The sequence below is a fragment of the Teleopsis dalmanni genome, chromosome 2 (assembly GCF_002237135.1).
Source record: "Teleopsis dalmanni isolate 2A chromosome 2, ASM223713v2, whole genome shotgun sequence".
Lineage (NCBI taxonomy): Eukaryota > Metazoa > Arthropoda > Insecta > Diptera > Diopsidae > Teleopsis > Teleopsis dalmanni.
Window position 1 is genome coordinate 18,485,474 of NC_051847.1, and position 19,283 is coordinate 18,504,756.

The 19,283-nt window shown below is 26.1% G+C and overlaps 1 protein-coding gene across 1 annotated transcript; it reads right to left on the reverse strand.

The window, feature by feature from the left end:
* Positions 1-1,264: 1,264 nt before the first annotated feature.
* Positions 1,265-16,076, reverse strand: LOC119683960 (protein late bloomer-like). The gene is made up of 5 exons (XM_038097856.1): positions 15,975-16,076; positions 2,235-2,399; positions 1,978-2,154; positions 1,668-1,838; positions 1,265-1,602 (listed from the first exon to the last, which is right to left on the reverse strand). The coding sequence occupies exons 1-5, from the start codon at positions 16,032-16,034 to the stop codon at positions 1,522-1,524; spliced, it is 654 nt and encodes a 217-aa protein (XP_037953784.1). The 5' UTR covers positions 16,035-16,076; the 3' UTR covers positions 1,265-1,521.
* Between the last annotated feature and the right edge of the window lie 3,207 nt (positions 16,077-19,283).

Consider the following 19,283-nt stretch of genomic DNA (forward strand, 5'->3'; position numbering starts at 1 on the left):
GTCTGGAGAGTAGAAAATATTTAAATCTCTTTAGTTGTAATTGTACCACATGTGATTATATGATTAAGTTTGTAACATTTGTCTATAACAAAATATCTTATTAATGCCTTTGACAAAATCAGTCATGTACAAACTACCTTTTCTGCAGTTTTCTTTGTTCCAAGCATTTCCCGCAACTATTGTTTTCCCCCAAATCCATCACGTCACTCTTCTGTAGTCCTTTCATGGAAGAGTGAATATTAATTTAGTAACTTCTTTGTTAGAAAGAATAGTTAGTGTAAGTTACACTAACTAACTAAGCAGTGAAAACATGCTATTAGTTGTTTAGAGAAAAAGCCACTTTTAAGAGAGTGTATCAGAATTTATACCGGTTTTCCTATTTTTTTTGTATTAATCAACAAATATTTGATAACACAGCAGATCGGTAATGCACAGTAAAAGCCATATAACTATACTAGCATACATATAGCATATAGCAAATGTCGATTATAAGTCTTAAAAATTTATACATACTTATATTTACATATAGCTTTTAATTGGATGACAATTTAAGTTGCAAATACGACAAGTATGATTGTAATTATTCACAAACAAATTAGTAGTTATATATTTATTATAAAAATAATTTAAATAACAATTTTTATATTAATTAGTATTGTTTAGTGATTTATTTAAATTTTTTTTTGTTTTAAATAAATAAAACCAAAAAAAAAAAATTAAATTAACAATTGCATTGATTAATTCTTATATATATTGTATATTATACGAAAAATATTTGAACAAATATCTTTTGTTGGTAATTGTAACATAATTAAAATTAAGACAACTTTTTTTAGAGTTAATAATTATAAAAATGTAACGATTTATTTAAATTCTTAAATTTAATGTTATTATAAATACATTTAACAAGTTCATTTAATATTGTCTAAAACATGTTTAACATAATAATATATTATATATAAGAATTGCAATATTGAAAAATTGTTTATATAAAAATCTTAACGTTTATATTTGAGTATATATGTATGTATATATTTTAAAAGCAGGTAGGCTTTTATCGAAAATGCATATTAACCATTTTGTATTTAAACTTAAGTGTTTTTAAATTAAATGTTAATGAAGTAGAAACTGAATTGTAAAATTAATATAAATCAATATCAATTAAATACAAAAATCTGAAGTTTCTTAACAAATTGTTAAATAAAAATAAATTAATCAAATCTTTGTAGACATACATATATTGCTTAGAGCTAGAACAAATTATACAAAAATCGTTTAAATTCGACTTAAAACTAATTTTCGAATAGTTTTTAATCCTGTTTAATGAATTTTTGAATGTTGAACACGAGTTTTGGCACATTTTGGACACTTTTTATAAGACAGAACTACTGAACTTATGAGGTAGACTAGCAAATATTTTACAGATATTTATATCAGTTATTTGCACAGTATTGAGAATTCTTTGGTGTAAATTACAAATTAATTTAAATGTATTCGTTTTAGAAATAATAACTTAATTATTTATTTTGGATAATATTTTGAGCGACGCCAGCGATTAAGAATGCTATTAGCCAAAACGTATGCGAAAGCTGCACAGATGAGCTGAAAAGTAAATCAAAATTTTAACATTAAATCAAGTTTACTTTAATTCTGTCTACTTAAATTACCTCAACCAATACCAAAACAAGCACAAAGATATTAAAGAATATCCAACGGTCAGACACGTAATCCAAAAATTTCTGACGGCAACCATCCGCATTGAGTTTTTCGTTGTGATTATAACAGCTATACGGTGGTAAAAGGTAATCTTTTGGACCAGTCTTGCCACAGCACTCAAGCTAAAATGGCAATTAAATTAAGTAAGCATTTGATTAATTTGTTTTTAATTATTATTTAATTACTTAATTAAAAAGCAATAAAAACAAATTACATATTCTTTATAGCATAAAAAATCTTAAGAAAACTGGAAAAACTTACCCATCTTTCTAAGCTTGCAATTTGGCTGGCATTTCCTGGTTTGATTGGTGTCGGTTGTTCCCGCCATAATTGATCGAATGTCTTGTCTACATTTATCAAAAGCGATGTTTCAAATATCCAGAAAAAGGCGACAATCAGCAATTGTAAAATAACTAATATAACCAACAGCACGACAAACTATTTGACAAAAATTTATTAAATAATATTAATTATTTCTTTAAGAGAATGTATGGAATACAGTATGGGAAATAACTTACTCCCTTTGACCAGCAACTTTTTTCGCGTGCCGCACTCCAGCATCCGAAGAGAGCAGATAAGGTAACTATTATGCCGGCAGTAAGCACTACGATTGCCACATTGTTGAAGTGCTCAAATTCGATAACAATATACACACCCAATCCCAGCAATATTAGGCCGAGGATCTACAATAAAAATATTTAAGTTTTGATTAAAATAAAGTTTATATATTGCAATATTTATAATTTTATTTATTTAAAAATCAAATAATATTATTTATTGAAGCTGTAGCAAGAAATAAATCTATATGTTATACTGCGTTAGAATCAACACAAGAATATATTATATGCGGTATTTATATAGTCTTACAATATTTGTTGTCAATAGTCTAGAAAGTATTTGTCTAAAAAAAAATTTATTCGAAAAGATTAAGTTTTAACTTTAGAGATTTTGGTTATAAAATTGAGAGCAATATAACCCAAATAGGACTAAGTATGTAGTACCTATTTCCATAGCTCTTCAAAGTCTTAACCATACGTAGCTAATAGTGCTCCAAATAGTGCTTTAAGTTTTATGTGGCGTGGCTAATTGGGCAATATTATCTTCAGTGATGTATTAAAATCTCCTTAAATCACGTTAAATAATTTTTAACTTAAACAGCTTTTTTATGTTTTTTATGTTTATTTGTTAAATAAGTGAGTCTACCTAGTATGACCAGCTCTGTATACTTTATATATATACATATATAGCTCGGATATGGTGTCCGATCATTTATCGATCATAATGTATTTGTATAAAAGCAGCTAACCATATATAACAGTATATTATACTGAGGCCCCAATGAAGTGAAGAATTAACCAAATTAGACTACTTGGTCCTTTTTCATTGTTCGATTCTCTGATGTCGTTATTGAGTTAAAGCTGGAGTTGCTTCCTTTCACATAACTACATCGGTTGTTAATGCAAGCAGCTCATTTAGCTTGGGATTGCCTGCCAAGTTATCACAAACCCAATGGTGTACGAAGACAGTCTTCTTCCCACTTGCCAGTGCTGGACATTGGCATAATATATGCATCGCTGTCTCCTGTACTTCTAGATATAGTGTGCAAGTGTATATAACAGTCAGTAAAATGTAAAGACCGGACTGTAAAATGTTAACAGATGAATGTCATGTAGCTGACTTTAACATTATCTGTTGTATATTTAATGTTATTAATTTAAATAGTGACATTGTCTAGTTCTCATATTAAATTTGAAACGCTATCGTTGTATGTGGGTTAGTCAGTTAATTCCAATATTGTTTATTGTATTTAATGTAAAAATTAATTGTGCTCACTTAATATTGAAGGAATACACAAGCCCATAAATAAATTATATTAAATTTTATGAATTGAATTGTTATTGTTTTGACTAATTGGGCGTATAAAATTTCGTTACCTTGATTACGCGTATTTAAGCATATATCAACAACAAAATTTACATATGTAAAGTTTCAAATGGTTTTGAATAGTAATTTTTCGAAGGGAACCTCATAGACGAACAAATAATCTACAAAAACTGTGAAGTTAATAAAAAATGTGTACACATCCGTTTTGCTATTGATATTTAGAAATTAATTATTGCTAGAACTATTAACGCCCTTCAGCTTAAATAAGTTCGCCCAAATGTGATATGTAAACATGACCGGAATCAAATTCATTATGGCACGCTTATGCTTAGGTAACATTTTTAACTATGGAAATACAGTAATTAAATTATATAAAATACTCATTTCCTGCTGAATGAAATTTGATGCGAAACAAATTATTTAATTTTCTCTGGTTTTTCAATTGTTTTGTAGACGATTATCTGTTTTGCTACCAAAGGGCCCGGTCAACACTTTTACAAATGTGGTCAACTCGATAATCGACTTAATGACTTTTGTGGCATTTGTGGAATTACGGTGGTTTAGGTGATTTCATTTATCAGTTATTTCAATTCAGTTTAAGTGAATAATCGGCGATTGAAATTGAATTAAGTGATTGATTTAAATAAGCTGAATGAGTATTTCTATAACACTTGTTAAAGTTGTCAATTGACAAACCAATGTTATTGACCTAAGCAAGCTACCAAACTGATTTTTTAACGTTGCAGATTTCAAAAACTTTATCATTTATAGAAAAGAGATTTTAATGCCTAGTCTTATACCTGCATTTTGTAATATACATAGACTGATTTGTCAATTCTACGGTCAACATAATCGATTAACAAAATAAGCAAGGGGTAGTAAACACCGTTTTTAAAAGGAAGTTTAATTATCCAAGTGGGTAGATATATGTTTTTTTTTTGTATTTTTACTATGAACTTGTGAAATTCACCATCGGCTATTAGTACTATCGTCATGATACCGGAGTGCCAGTTTCTTAACGACCAAAACACCATACCTCTTCATCAGGAAGACCTTCCTTTGAGCATTTTCGTGTTACTTCAGGAAGGAGTAATTATAAGATTATGAAAGATTATAAAACTGCAAACTGACCTTCCATTCTAAGTAAAAACTAAAATAGGTCACAAAGTAGGAAGTCTACGAGTAAGTAATAATACATTATATTCTTGCCTATAGAAACGCTATAATTTTTATTTTATTATTACTTTAAATTGTAAATTACTATTTAAATATTGATAAAATAAATATTGATAAAATAAAATGTATAATATTAAATATAATATTTTATTTATATAATCATAATATATAATTATATATATTATAATTTTTATTATATTATTACTTTAAATTGTAAAAGATTGTAAAAATTGTAAATAACTATTTAAATAAAATATTAATGTATTTATAATATTATAGACAAAAAATGTTTAAATATATTATAAATATAAAACATCTTAAGAAATTTGATTGATCAATTGCATTGGCTTTACACAAATAAAACCAACGCAGCAGTTAAGGTCAGTACCTAGAAAAAACCCAAGTCTTTAACCATCAGACATTTAAAGATTGTCATCAGACATTTTTGTGCAAAAATCTTAATCTTGGCTAACAAACCTTTCAAAATTAAAACCGTACTAACTGCATTGTCCAGAATACACAATGTATTTTAGTTTATAGTAATTGCTTCGAAATAATACATAATAATAAATCTACCTATAATGTTAATACAAGTAATAACACTCATATATATTATTTATTTATTAAACATCGATTAAATGAAAGCTATATATAGGTGAATCATTAATTTTAAATATGTGAACCTTAATGATTATTATATGCTATGAGATCGATTGTTATAAATTCTGAATGAAAATATATTTTCTCATAAAGTCAAAAAGTTTCTAAAACAAAATATTTTCTTTAAATTTATTTAGTTTTATATTTGAAAATATTTTTATTGTTTTTCATTATTTTATTTAAAATCTCATCTCATCAGAACGTGACTTTTTGAAATATTTCCTCAATCAAAACTGATCTATGTTCGTGATATTGAAAAGTTTTCAATCTTATACAGTCATTCATTAATGTGAAAATTATGTAAATATATGTAATATCTAGTAGCTATTGTTAATTTTTATTAAATTTTCTTTATATTATGTTGAAAAAGATTCAATCTACATAAAGTAAATTGAACAAGCAATATTTTTCATATAAGGCACCTAATGCATTCCATAATGGAAATATGACAAATATCACGTACAAATTATTTACTTGGAACTAAGTTAATAATCCCTATAAATATATTTTAAAACTGATGTCACTGATGAAGAATTTCTTGATTTCGCTATAATGAACGATAATATACAATCCATCCCAAATTCGATTAAACTTTTTAAACGAAAATATAAAGCATTTATTAGTTTTATTATCTATAGTTTTTTATTTAAAAACCTCTTCTCGAGGCAATATAATGCTGGAAATATTCAAAAAATTTTTCGGAATATTTTTGTTACTTTTCACTGGAATTGGCTTTAATATGCCCGTGAAGCCATTTGAATAATCAAGATAATATCTAAATGCTCATCAATTTCAGTTGATTTAGAAAACTTAAAGTTGCAAATAATATCAGGTACCGTTCTAGTTATGAGTTCATTCACAATGCACCGTAGCATAGCATTGACGTCCATCAAAAACTAGCCTTCTGTATCTCAATATTCTAGTAAACCTCATCAAATACTGGCACATGATCGTTGTCAAACCCTTAAATAATATTCTGCGTACACTATCTGATCTTGTCAATGAAGAAATTAACTGTGAACAATTTATTTTGAATTAAGGAAAATGGTCAACATCAAGTTGATTTTACTCTTTTGAAAACATAATTATATATCTTTTTGATGAAATAGTGAACTCTTGTCATATTCTGATATTTATTAATATTAGAAACACAATATTTCATCAGCAATTACAATTCATCACATCCTTAATGGATTCCTTTGAGATCTCTTTAACATAACTCTGTAATGCTGAACTCTTCAGCCTTTTTAGTAGTTCAATCGACTCTATGGCATAGTGACATAACATACAATTTTAATATCACAACGAAATATAAAGCAAATTCGCTTAAACACTAAATAACACTAAGTAGGTGAAGTAAACGTACAGAATCAAACAACCACCTTTTAATCATAGACGCTGCTTAGCTTTGAATTTTTATGAAACCAGTTTTATCAAATTTATGTACTGATTATTAGTCGGATTATAATATAATATAATTATAATAATATAATTATAATATAATTATTTTTAAAATATGTTAGCTTAATATGAAGTTTTGATTATATGCCAAAATTATTACTTCAACATAAATGGCAACTACATATAAGTGAATCATTCTTAATCAGTTTAAATATATAACCTTCATTTAATAAATAATTTTTAATTAAGTACACTTAAGCAAATATAAGTAATTATTTTATGATTATCATTAACAGCATTAAGTTTAAAACGTTAAACATAGTTTAGCTTAATCGTGACCTAAGCATGATCATATAATGTAATTTATGAAGTTACTAAATATGCACTATTTGGTTTTATTACTTTATTTTCTTATTTTAATTATATTTTATGAATCACTAATAAAATTTCATATATTATATATTAAAATTTTGTTTTTATTTGAATGTATTATGCCATTTGATCACTCTTTTTTTGTTTGATTACCTTGTTTGCATAAATAATTTGCAGTGTAAGGAATTATTTAATAATAGTTTTTTACATACAATATATTCTCTTCCTTTAGAGAATTACATTTTTTATTATTATTTACCTTTTCGAAAAGGTTTTAGCACGTAACAACAGGTGTCAGAAATAAATCATTAGAATTATTATTGATCACTGATGTCACGCGTATACGCATAGAATATAAATGTTGTGATTGCTTATTTAGAGTCATGTAAGGAAAAACTTAAAAAACAAAATTTTAAAAAGACACAAAACATAATTTAAAAAATTGAAGATTATAACCTAATATACACAACAATAAACACAATACAATATATTTCAATGGGATTTAGATTAAATTGACGATCCAAGGAATCAACATAGTACTATTTGTTCAGATGATTTTAAAATTCGTACGGCTTAAAGATGATTATAAACGGCTGCGGTTTAACCACCTATTACCTTAAATACATCTTAAGGATTGTTTAAGGAGAACTTTACCTTGTTTAACCACAGCTACCACGATTCTTCCATAAGAAGCCAATTATGTATCCAACACAACCGAGGTGGTGGATACCTGTACCCCCAAGTAGTGTTATAATACCTCCGTCTATTGCCAGTTAAGCTCATTTGCCACCCATTATAATCTAAACAGTACAGGATGCTAACTAATGGATGTTGCAAGTTTTGGGACAGATATACTTTTTCTTGTGAGTATTCTAATTCCTTTCCTGAAGGAAGTAGATAGATTAGGAATATAATAGCAACGATTTTTTTCTAAAAGTCGCTGAAGTGATTAGCAATCCCTAAATATTTAGATATTTTCAGTTCTTCACAGAAAACTGTACTACTTATCTCATTTTCTATTTCAGAGTATATAATTAAGCCGTCTTCTAAAAAAAAATCTACCGATAGCCATGTATGTCTAAACAGAAAATCGGCAGTGATTTACCCGCCAAAATTAAGAATGGAGAGAAATATATCGATCAATTATCGAGTGGATCGAACATCTAAAAACATTTAGAATAGTGCTGCGAAGTAGATGTTATAAAAGCAGACAGTGTTTTCCCTGTCGCAATTAAGAATAGAGAGAGAAATGTAGAATGGTGCCGTCAAGTAAGTTAAATCAGACGATACTGCCATTTGAATCAATGAACTTTGCTATATATTAAATGAAGTTAGATTTGGCCAGTTTTTGAAATTTATATTTAAAAGTTACGATATTCAAAAAAAAAAATCCAAAACTTAAAATATTAAACCAAAAATATAATTTCTATTAAATATTGTATTGGAATTCAAATACAAATTAAAATTCTAAACTATTAAATCTAAACATATAAGTAACATCTGGCAAATTAGGATGGATTGTCAGACACTTGATTCCAAATAGAAAAAGAGACGATCTTAAGTTAGGTAGCGCCGTACTGTGAGACAGAAGAAAAAAGAAGAAGAGGAAAAACTTTTAGCATAAAAACTGTTAAGTTGATTGTTTTCTAAAGCGTTATGCATAGTGAAGGAGAATTTAAGGAACTAAAGGATCTTTAAACTCAAGGAACTAAAAGTTCTTAGAAAAATACTTATAATATATAATACACAAATTTAAAAAAATATTTAAAAATATGTTTGTATCAAAATAACTAAAAACAATATTATTTTTATTTTTATATTTAATTTTTAATTTGTATTTATAATTAAGTTTGTATTTTCAATTTCAAACTTCGATTTTTAATTTTAATATTTTTGTTTTATTAAAAAATTTGAACTTTAACCTAAGACATGCTGCACCTAGAAAATTCTTTAAAAAATTGTATATTTATTAATTTCTGCATAATAAAATTGCTAAAATTTGTAAAAAATTTATAATGTGTTTTGTGAAAATTAAAAATATCAACACTCAAACTAATATATATATAAACATGTATATATGTGTACTCATATCTTCAACTTTGTTGTATGTAAATAAAAAATATTTAAATTAATAAATCATACTAAGCAATCCATGAGCCTCTAAATGAATCTTATCATTTAAACATAAAAAATTGTTGCTAATTCATAATTAACATTTTAGCTTCAAAAGATCAAAATTTAGAAAAATTGTGCAAATAATTAGACCAGAACAAGTAGCAAAGTGGGCTCACATGCCTTCAGTTATCTGACACGCCATGACGTATGAGTATCCGTACATTGTCAGAGAGTACGCAGCGTCGCAACTAAATACAAATTGTCTAAGTAAATAACATAATTAAAAAAATATTTAAAAACTGATAAGATAAATATTTGCACAAATGAAGAAATCGCAACAAATTTTACATTATTACTGCTAATGACTAAACATAATATTTGGAACAGCAATTTCTATAACTTAATGAAAACATGTTTATATGTGGTATATATATTTATATTTGCTTTTATATATATATATATATATATATATGTAACATTACTAAATATATATTTCTCAGATAGTATAAATGTATACATAATTTGCAGACTAAATTATTTTCAAGAGTTTCTGGTTCAGCGGAAAAGGTTAGCTTTTGCCACAATTCGATATGCAATATAGTACAATATATATATATTAATATATATGTTATACAGTGGCATAATACACTACAGTTGTAGTTTGATTGTTCCGCACCAAATAAAATCGAATTAAGTTTTTGTCTTCATAAAAAACCAAATATGCAAATTAAAATAAATATAAAAAATAAATAAAAACATTATTGAAAACAATGTTTATTTTGGAATAGATGTTATTTTCGAAATATAAATAAGCAACAAAACATTAAAAATAAATCAAAGTCTATTCACGCGGAACCAAATACCAATAAAAATCTATTCCTCCCAGATGTACGCAAAATTATTTGCTTTAATATTTTTAAGGTTAATAGATTTTTATTATTAGTCAAAGCGGACTAGACATGCCATACGTTACTCACATACATAAGACATTTAGTTTCTGTTAGTTTTAGATAGAGAGACCTACAAACAAAAAATGACATCAACTATTTCCATTTGGCAAAACAAAATATTAGCTTTTTCTTTCAAAACCAAAAATCAAAAAATTAAAAAAATTAAAAAAATTGAAAAAATAAATTATTAAACATTCATAGTAAAATTGGGTAAAGTAAAGTGAAATAGTTGCTAACACTGAAAATATTCGTACTTGGGCGTCTTGAAAATTGCCATTCGTAGGGGCAAAAGACCGATACGTGGGTGAACAGCTTATGTCTCACTACAATATACTATATACTATATAAATAATAAAAAAAATGTTTATAGAATTTCAAAAAATTGTATTTTGTGAATAAAAATTAAAATTCAAATATATTTTGAAAATTAATGCAAACATTTATGAATTTCTTTTTTATTTATAAAATCTTTTCTAATTTTTTTGTTTTTAAATAAAATTCAAGAAATACTACATACGTCTATAGCTTATAGCCTTCAATAACATAACCATTTTGTTTTTATTGATCATAAAAATGCAAAAACTACAAGTTTTTCTGAAACTATACTGGTTTTAAAGAAGAAACAATTTAATTGAAGGTGATCGATGATAAGAACATATTACGTCAATTCTTGCAAAAAGATATTTTTAAAAAATAAACAAAAAATATATGACAATATGACAGTCAAACAGTTAAATTACTTTACAAATCTATTATATTATGTTTTCGTCAAGTTAACCATATCTAGCTGTGCCGATTCCGTTAAGCCGAAATCGGTCAAGAAGTAACTACTTTGACTGACGAGAACCGGTTTGTGACAACACAAATGCTCAATAATTTCTTCCATGTCTTCTTCCCGACAACTTGCATAACGTTAAACTTTTAAGAACGTAGTGTTTTTTAAAAAAAAATGTAATATCTATATACAATATTATAGAAATGATCAAAAATTAGTTATATGGAAGGACCATCCTAACTACAAGAAGAAATAGGCAATAGCACTAAACATACACAGGAAAACTTTTGAGGCGTCAATTTATTTTTTAAAATATTACTGAAGGGTGAAGAAAGGGAATAGGAATAATAGGAGTAGTTTTTTAATTTCTTGAATAATTTTCAGATATTTTGTTCACAGCATTTGTAATAAGAACATATAAGTATTTTCTTAAATTTAGTATCCTATTGCGACGAATATCTTAGGACGGCCCTATGTGTGACTAGATCCAACTCAAATTAACTATTGGTCCACACACTAAAGTTATACTATTTTCTGCTGTTCTGTAGTTATACACATTTAATATTTACCACTTAGACATATAATGTTTAAAAAACTTTTGTGTTTCTAATTCAAGTCACTCGAACTCGCTAGTGTCTGATAAAAGCTTTATATCAATATAATTACTTGCATTACTTAAAGCAGTTGGCATAGTGCATAAAGAATTATATTAGATATATTATAAGTAATTACTCACTTTTAATTTTATGGTACAGTTATCAAGTAGATAACAGTCAATAAGATATGATAATCTATTAGTTAAATAACGAAAACTTTTTGCACATTATCATTGATATTTCATATGTAATTTATTTTGTTTATTTTTTTAATCCAAATAATCGCAGTCAACTACAATGTATTATTTTAAAATATATAAGTAGTCATATACATACATTATTATTTAATAAATAGTTTAGTATTTTAGTTGGAAATCATACGTCCTCATGCGCTATCTCAGTTGGCATACATTTTTACACATTCGTAACCTCAAGATACTTGTTGCATGTTGTCGTTAAACTAATTACTTCTTTAATAATCAATACTGTGAATAATTACTGACAAATACTAATCAAACTGACCTACTTATCGTATAGAAGAACAGCTTAGCTATGCTCAGATCAAGATTCTTACTGCTGGTACGAGTATTTATAATTAATTACTTTATTATGTTGAAGTATTTTACGGCTAATCGCATAAATGCAATTAATTCCAATTTGTGTTTAATTTACAGTATAAATAAAGGCTGGCATTAATTATGTGGAAAATAGAATGCAGAAAAACCAGTGTTGCACAGCTGTTTATACTATAACAAAATACTATCCAATACTTTATAATTGCTGAGATTGAAATGTATCTGATTCTACTAGAAATTGAAGTAATCATGACATGTGAATGTATTTTTAAGCAATTACTGAAATTCTTTTAGTTTAACTTTTTAATGAGAATTAATTATTAAATTTATATATACTGTAAAAATATAATAATAAATAATGCCATTCTTATTGTAAGCAACAACATTTTTTTTTAATTAAATTGCAATCAAAAGCTTCTAACTTTTTGATAAAAATATCAACAAAACATTTTTTTTTAAACTGAAAATTTTGAAAAAAAAAATTATACTCACTAATTGGTGACCTAATCTTTTGTAAGAATTAAAATTTTTTTAAACAAGATTTTAAAGAAATCATGAATGATTAATAATGTAATCCACGCAAAAATATGTGTCATACTAAAACCCTTTGAATATAATTTGTCATAAATATTTTTATTAAATTATGTAAGATAATTAATTATGAGGCTTAATATTCAAGACTTATATGGTAAATATACCCTTGAATTAATTTACAAAACCACACCCTATAGCAGTTGATTTTGTTTAAAAGAAAATTATAAAATTTTTTTTATTAAAATTGTTTTTTTTACTTTAAGTACCAAAAATGGGAACAATATGTTTCACTACATTAACTACACAAAAAAAAAAAATTATTTGAAATAATAAATAATTTTTCTTTTGAAATATAGCACAAAAAAATTACTTGTATAAAAATCTATAAAAAAAAATTCCAAAAATATTTGAATTACAAAAATAAATATAAGATACAAAATATTTTTTTTATAGAATTTTTTTTTAAATTTCGATAAGGCGCTATGAGATGAGCACTTAATTTTTTATAAAACGAAATCAATTAATAAAGATAATAAATAAGTGATTGCTGTAAGTGAATTTTCCGCCCCACATTTCAGTACTTAATCATACTCTAGGGAAAATATTCAATTAAAAAAAAAACTTTTTAGTGTTATATTCGCATTGAAAACGCTAGGGATTTTAACACTTTGTATCTTCGTTTACAATCCATCGTTGGGCATTTGTAAATAATGACCCTAGCGCACCCAAAACACTCATTGACATTAGAATTAAGTATTTAGCATTTTTTATTTTTTATTTTATTTTATTTGCTTTATTGACAAGTCAAGGTGGTTAGAGTTAAATAATTTTTTTAAAACCTCAATTTGAAATGTATTGGTCAGTTCAATGTTATTTATACTCTACATTTAACTAAATTGTAATAGAAATATATACCATATAATATTACTATAGCAAATATTTTAAGATGAACTAAGTTTTGTTAAAGCTAATAAAAAGATTTATAAAATACATATTAAATAATTTGTTTTTAGCTATAAATAACTATATTGTATATTCTAGTACACAACTCTTTAAACTCTACTTGTTTCGCTAGTGTACTGTCTTATGTTAATAGAGTTATCTTCGAAATAATATAAGACACATAATTTTAACATATAAACCTTTTTTCTTGATATCAGGATTATTAAAAGAAGGGATTGTGCACTACGACCTAAAAGATCTATTGTGCCCCTTACTCGGGTAAGAGTGTTTCTTCAAGTTCGATTTCTTTAATAAGAGACAGTATAGAGCCTATCTTTCCTAGTCTTGAATCTTTATGATCCATGAAATGTGCTCCTAGGTGTTTCTTCCGCTTGTGCATCAGTGGCGGGCACTCCCCAAGCACATAGTATGCAGTTTCTCTACTCTTAGCATATAAGGATAGAAGAGTTGTAAAATAAATTACATTAAATTTTTGAATTAAATTACATTAAATTAAAATAAAATTTTTTCAAAAATAAAATTTTATTAAAATGAAAATAAACTAATAAAGCGGGCACAAATATGTATATTGTTTTAAGTTGAGTTTGCTTTTCGGATTCAATTAATGTTAATATTAATAAAACAAAGTATTATGTTGTAAAATTTTAATTCCAATCCTAATCCAATCTTACTTATAGTCTACTAGGTATAAAAAAGAATACAAGAATAGTCCTAACACTAATGTGTTTCTAAGTTTATGTCAAGCTGTAATGTTAAATGATAATGATAGTGTTTATAAAAATAAAAATAATATATTTATTCTAATGCTGCTGTAATATACTGCATATTGCAGTAGAATAAAATAATAAAATATACAATATTCTCTGTGATATATAATTCTCTGTGAAAAAGTTTATTTAACATTTATAAGCTTCATAAATAAATAAAATTGTTGATTCTATGACAGTAGGAATCTAAAAATGATTCAGAAGAAAGCATTACCTTTAAGAAGAGAAATATTTAATTATATTTTTGGATAAAAATCTACCCATTTAGTCTTAATTTCTTAAAGATGAGCATAAAAAAAATACAGTCAATCATTTAAATGTCGTTTAAATAATTGTAATAATGAGTGTTTGCAAATACGAAACTAAAAGTTAAAAATTTTAACAAAATGGAGCCTAAATTACATTTAAAATCTTAAAATAATTTTTTAATAATCATCGTTTAATGCAGGGCTGTCCAAAGCACGGCCCGCAGGCTACATGCGGCCCGCAATATGTTTTTAATCTACTACAATTAAAAATTTTCTTTTGGTGTAATGCTAAAACTACATTATTTTATTTTTATGGTATACCAAATAAATGAATTTAATTTGATAAATTAATAAAATTAAGTTTAACATTATAACCATATTTTTTGTCGAAAACAGCTACGATCCTCCAATTTGTATTGGCCCGCGATCGGATCTGGTCTGGTCACCCCTGGTTTAGTGCAAAAAAAATTTTAAAATTTTTATCGCCACTTAGTCTTTAAATAATGTAAAATGATTTTTTAAAATGTCACACAGCATATGAACAAAATCTAATTCATATTAATTACATACAACGTAAATCTTTTCACTCCACTAACGCAAAATATATACAAAATTTAATTTATTTTAATTACTAAGTCACTTTACTAGATCAAACAGTAATTGCTCAACTTAACTCATATGTTATATTGTTTGTATTTTTTTACAGAATTACAAAAAATTATTTTCAGGCTATCTTTACTTAATTTTAAATTCTACTTAATTTATATTATTTTTATAAAATATGTATTAATATATAAAGCATGACAAACTAATTTAGTGGAATCTTTTAAAACTAATAAATATTAATTTTAAATTAATAGGACAAGACTTCAACAATTATGCATCAACAAGTAACAACAACAACTAATATAACCTATTATTATAGAAGTAGGGTGAAAACTATTTTCTTTTTTATATTGAAAAGTCCACTTTACAAGTTTTTCAGTTTTGAGTTCTAAAATTATTCAATTGTTTGTGAAGGAATTAATTTAACTTAATAAGCTTATTTCCATTGTCTGAGGTGCTGATGTAATTTATCAGGTTATTGATAGGAAAGGTTGAGATAAACACGAACGTTTACATATACACTCAATTACAAGTTCTCCGCAAGCATAAATAAAACAATTTTTATTGCAAAATTTTGATAAGTTAACATAGGAAATGTCATCAATAACAATTTTATTTCGTGGCCACTTCACTTACCGCAAAAACTGCATCCCAAAATAATGCAAAAACCTTAAGTGTTTGCGTCGAACAAGCCATTTTCGTAAATTTATACTATTTTCAATTATTTATTATTTTCAATTAAATTAAAAATTAAATAAATTAATAAATAAATAAAAATTGAAATAAATTTCAATTAAAATAATTTTGCAGAAAAATGAAATTACTTCCAGTTGCACTTTTAGTTCTTTCACTTTTGTAAAAATAAAAATAACTTTTCTATTTCTGTATATTTCGCACGAATTTAGTATTTTTTTTTTTAAACTAAAAATAAAAAAAATATTTGTGCGCTACACAACAAATTTTTAGAAAAACACAAAATCGAAAGTTTTGTACAATTTTCAAACTATAAATTTTGTAAAATAAAACGCGTTGCCGCTTTTCGCTAAACCGTAATCATCGCTGTTAAATGCTCAACTAAAATTCAAAAAGTTTGTCTTCATTTCTGTTGTTTTTAGTGCTTTTCTGTTTCGTTTTCAAAACGTTCCCACTTAGTCTGTAATCAGTTAAGAAATTAATGAAAAATGAAACAGTGGCGCGAAATAAGTGAACTAAGAAGAAAACGATGCCAGTGTAAGAAGCAAACTTATTTTCATATAACATACATATGTATGTGTTAGGCTTCCTTTTAATAATTATTAATAAAAATATATTTAAAATACAATATTTGTCAATAAACAAATTTTTTAATAAATATTAATAATTTTATGTTAACATTTTTGTTTATCTTTTGGTTATGTTTACTTGAAGCAGAAAATTCGTTCGGATTTGAGGGGACCAAAACCATGTGAAATATTGTCACGTATACGCCACCATGCGCCTATTTAAATTGTCTACTAAATTCCAACAAACTCATATGTTTAGTTCTATTTAATATGCGTAAATTTTTTTTTTTATGATATTTGTTAGTTTTACTTTTACAATTTACAATTTAAAATAAAAAATAGTGTTAAGATTTTAAATAAAATTTTGCGAGAGAATCTATTGAAGCAATCATTTCCCAGTTGTCTATTATCAACATAGAAGATCTGTTATATACTTTCTTTAAACCGAGAGATATTTGAGTGAGCTGTCAGCTTCAATATAAGTGGGTTAAGTTGCTTTTAAAACATTCGAATGCGTGATTCAGAGTACTATTTAATATCTTGAGACAGTATAAGAAACCTAAAGTCACAATAAATTTGATGATCCAATTTGTAATTATTTCTAATATTTTTGCTTGGAATCTTTGTAGAGTTTCTATGTTCGACATTGTTCCACAAATGTATCTTCTACATACAGATCAGTTTTAAAGCAACTGAGTACAGTAACAAATTACCGTCGATTAACAAATTGTAAGTTTGGATTTATTAGCTAAGATTGATTTCTAAAGTTTTGTTTCAGTCATGAGTTTTAAGAGTTTATATGTTCTATATGTCAATTTATTATCGTGGTACGTGCTTATATATTTTGTTTAATGATTTTGTGGTACATTGAACTTTTCAACGGATTTCAACAGATAGACAAATTTTTCTATTATGCGTGAAAATAACTCAAACTAACTTTTATTGACCGGTCTCAATTTTATATTTATTAATCTAATGAATAATTTTAGCTGCTTCTTTTTGGAGTATAAAGAGAGCTCCTCTGGGAAAGAAATTTATTGTTTCAATAGATGTTTCGTCATCTATAATTATAACAGTAGTCCTTTGAATTTATATAGTAGATCATTTATTTAGCGTGCCATTCCTCATTTATATGAAATCCATAATCTCAAAAGTTTTTAGTTAGAGACATAAAAGGCTTACAAAATTTTCGCTTTTAATGTGGTGAGTTTATTAAGCCAGTACTCAGCGAGTTGTTTGTCTTAATAGTGACTCGTGGCAAATTGTATTATCAAGTAATAATAATAGTTTTTTGTTCAGATCCATACAACAATATTGACTTGACATTTTCATTGAATATATCAATGTTTGATTTCGGTAGCGCTATACATACCAATATGATTTACAAATGCACTCATTATCTTCCATAACTAGTTGTACTATTGACTAGATTTGGGATCTATAGACCATCGAAATATCTACAGGGTGATTATCTCTTAGTGATAAACTACTAAGCTTATTGGTATATATTACCACAGACGTAGTTCTAGCGATGTTATTTTTGAATCAAACTTTCTGAATCACACTTTCTGATATTCAAAATGCAAGTTGGCTATTTGTGGCTTTGATGTATAAGATTGCACCTACTTAAGATGAAAAACAGGAAGATAGCATATGCTGTCAATTTTGGTCTGTTGCACATCAAGTGCTTCGAGGACAGCTTTCGAACCTAAAATTAAGAGAATAAAGAGAATAAAAGAAATATTTTTAGTAAATAAGCTTACTATTCTTATTAGCACATCTACAAAAAAAAACATTCCTATCTGCGCAGGATATAAACATATATAGCTGAAAACTAATGTGATATTGTTATGACCTTCTAAAGATAGATTTTTTCCCACTTTGAACTGTGGCAATTTCACGGTGGGGCAAAGCGACCCCGAAATGTTAATATTCATTCAGAATTTAAGTATGGTATTTACCAAAGCGTAATAGCATAAAAGAGTAATATTTACATAATAATTCACAACATTATTTTAGACATTCGCAAAAAATATGGCATAATATGGTACCCATCCCATAGGTGTGGATCGGTATGTATGGGAACTAACCTGGGTCAAGTTAAAAAGTATCTGCACATAGTTATAGCCTGATATCAATATGGTAAAGATCATTCTCAGTACTTGAAAAAAATAGTATTAGTTCATGTGACCTCAATTAAAAGCTTATTAAAAACTTCATTACAATGCAAAAGTGGTTACAAAGAAAACAGTGTTTCTATAGGTATTTCGTTATAAATTTTATCTCTTTCGATACATCACCTTATTGATGTTGATTTCTCTGTTCATTATATTTATATATTAATCGTAAGCTTTTTATAATTAATTCATATGTACAAATTATAAAATTCAAACTTATCAGATTTTAATAAAACATTTAATTTCCAATATATTTATTTATATAAACAATATTCAAATCTTATAAAATGATGGTGACGGAAAAAGAATTTGAATTTTGTTTTTTGTTCAATTAGAAGTGTAACACGTGTCAATTTATAGATACTCCAGAAAAGACTAAGTCAACTAGTTTAAAAATCATTATTAATGTACCAAATTTTAGTCATATTATACTATATATTGCAAAACATATACAAAGCGAATACAGGTTTAAGCACCTGCCACCTACTAAGTACCACCTACTAAGT

Bases quoted from the DNA above. Each gene is read 5' to 3' on its own strand.
- LOC119683960 (XM_038097856.1), bottom strand. From the start codon at position 16,034: ATGGCTTGTTCGACGCAAACACTTAAGGTTTTTGCATTATTTTGGGAT. The intron at 1,839-1,977 runs GTAAGTTTTTCC...TTGCCATTTTAG, and splicing joins TTGCAAGCTTAGAAAGATGG to CTTGAGTGCTGTGGCAAGAC. The intron at 1,603-1,667 runs GTAATTTAAGTA...TTTACTTTTCAG, and splicing joins TTGTTTTGGTATTGGTTGAG to CTCATCTGTGCAGCTTTCGC.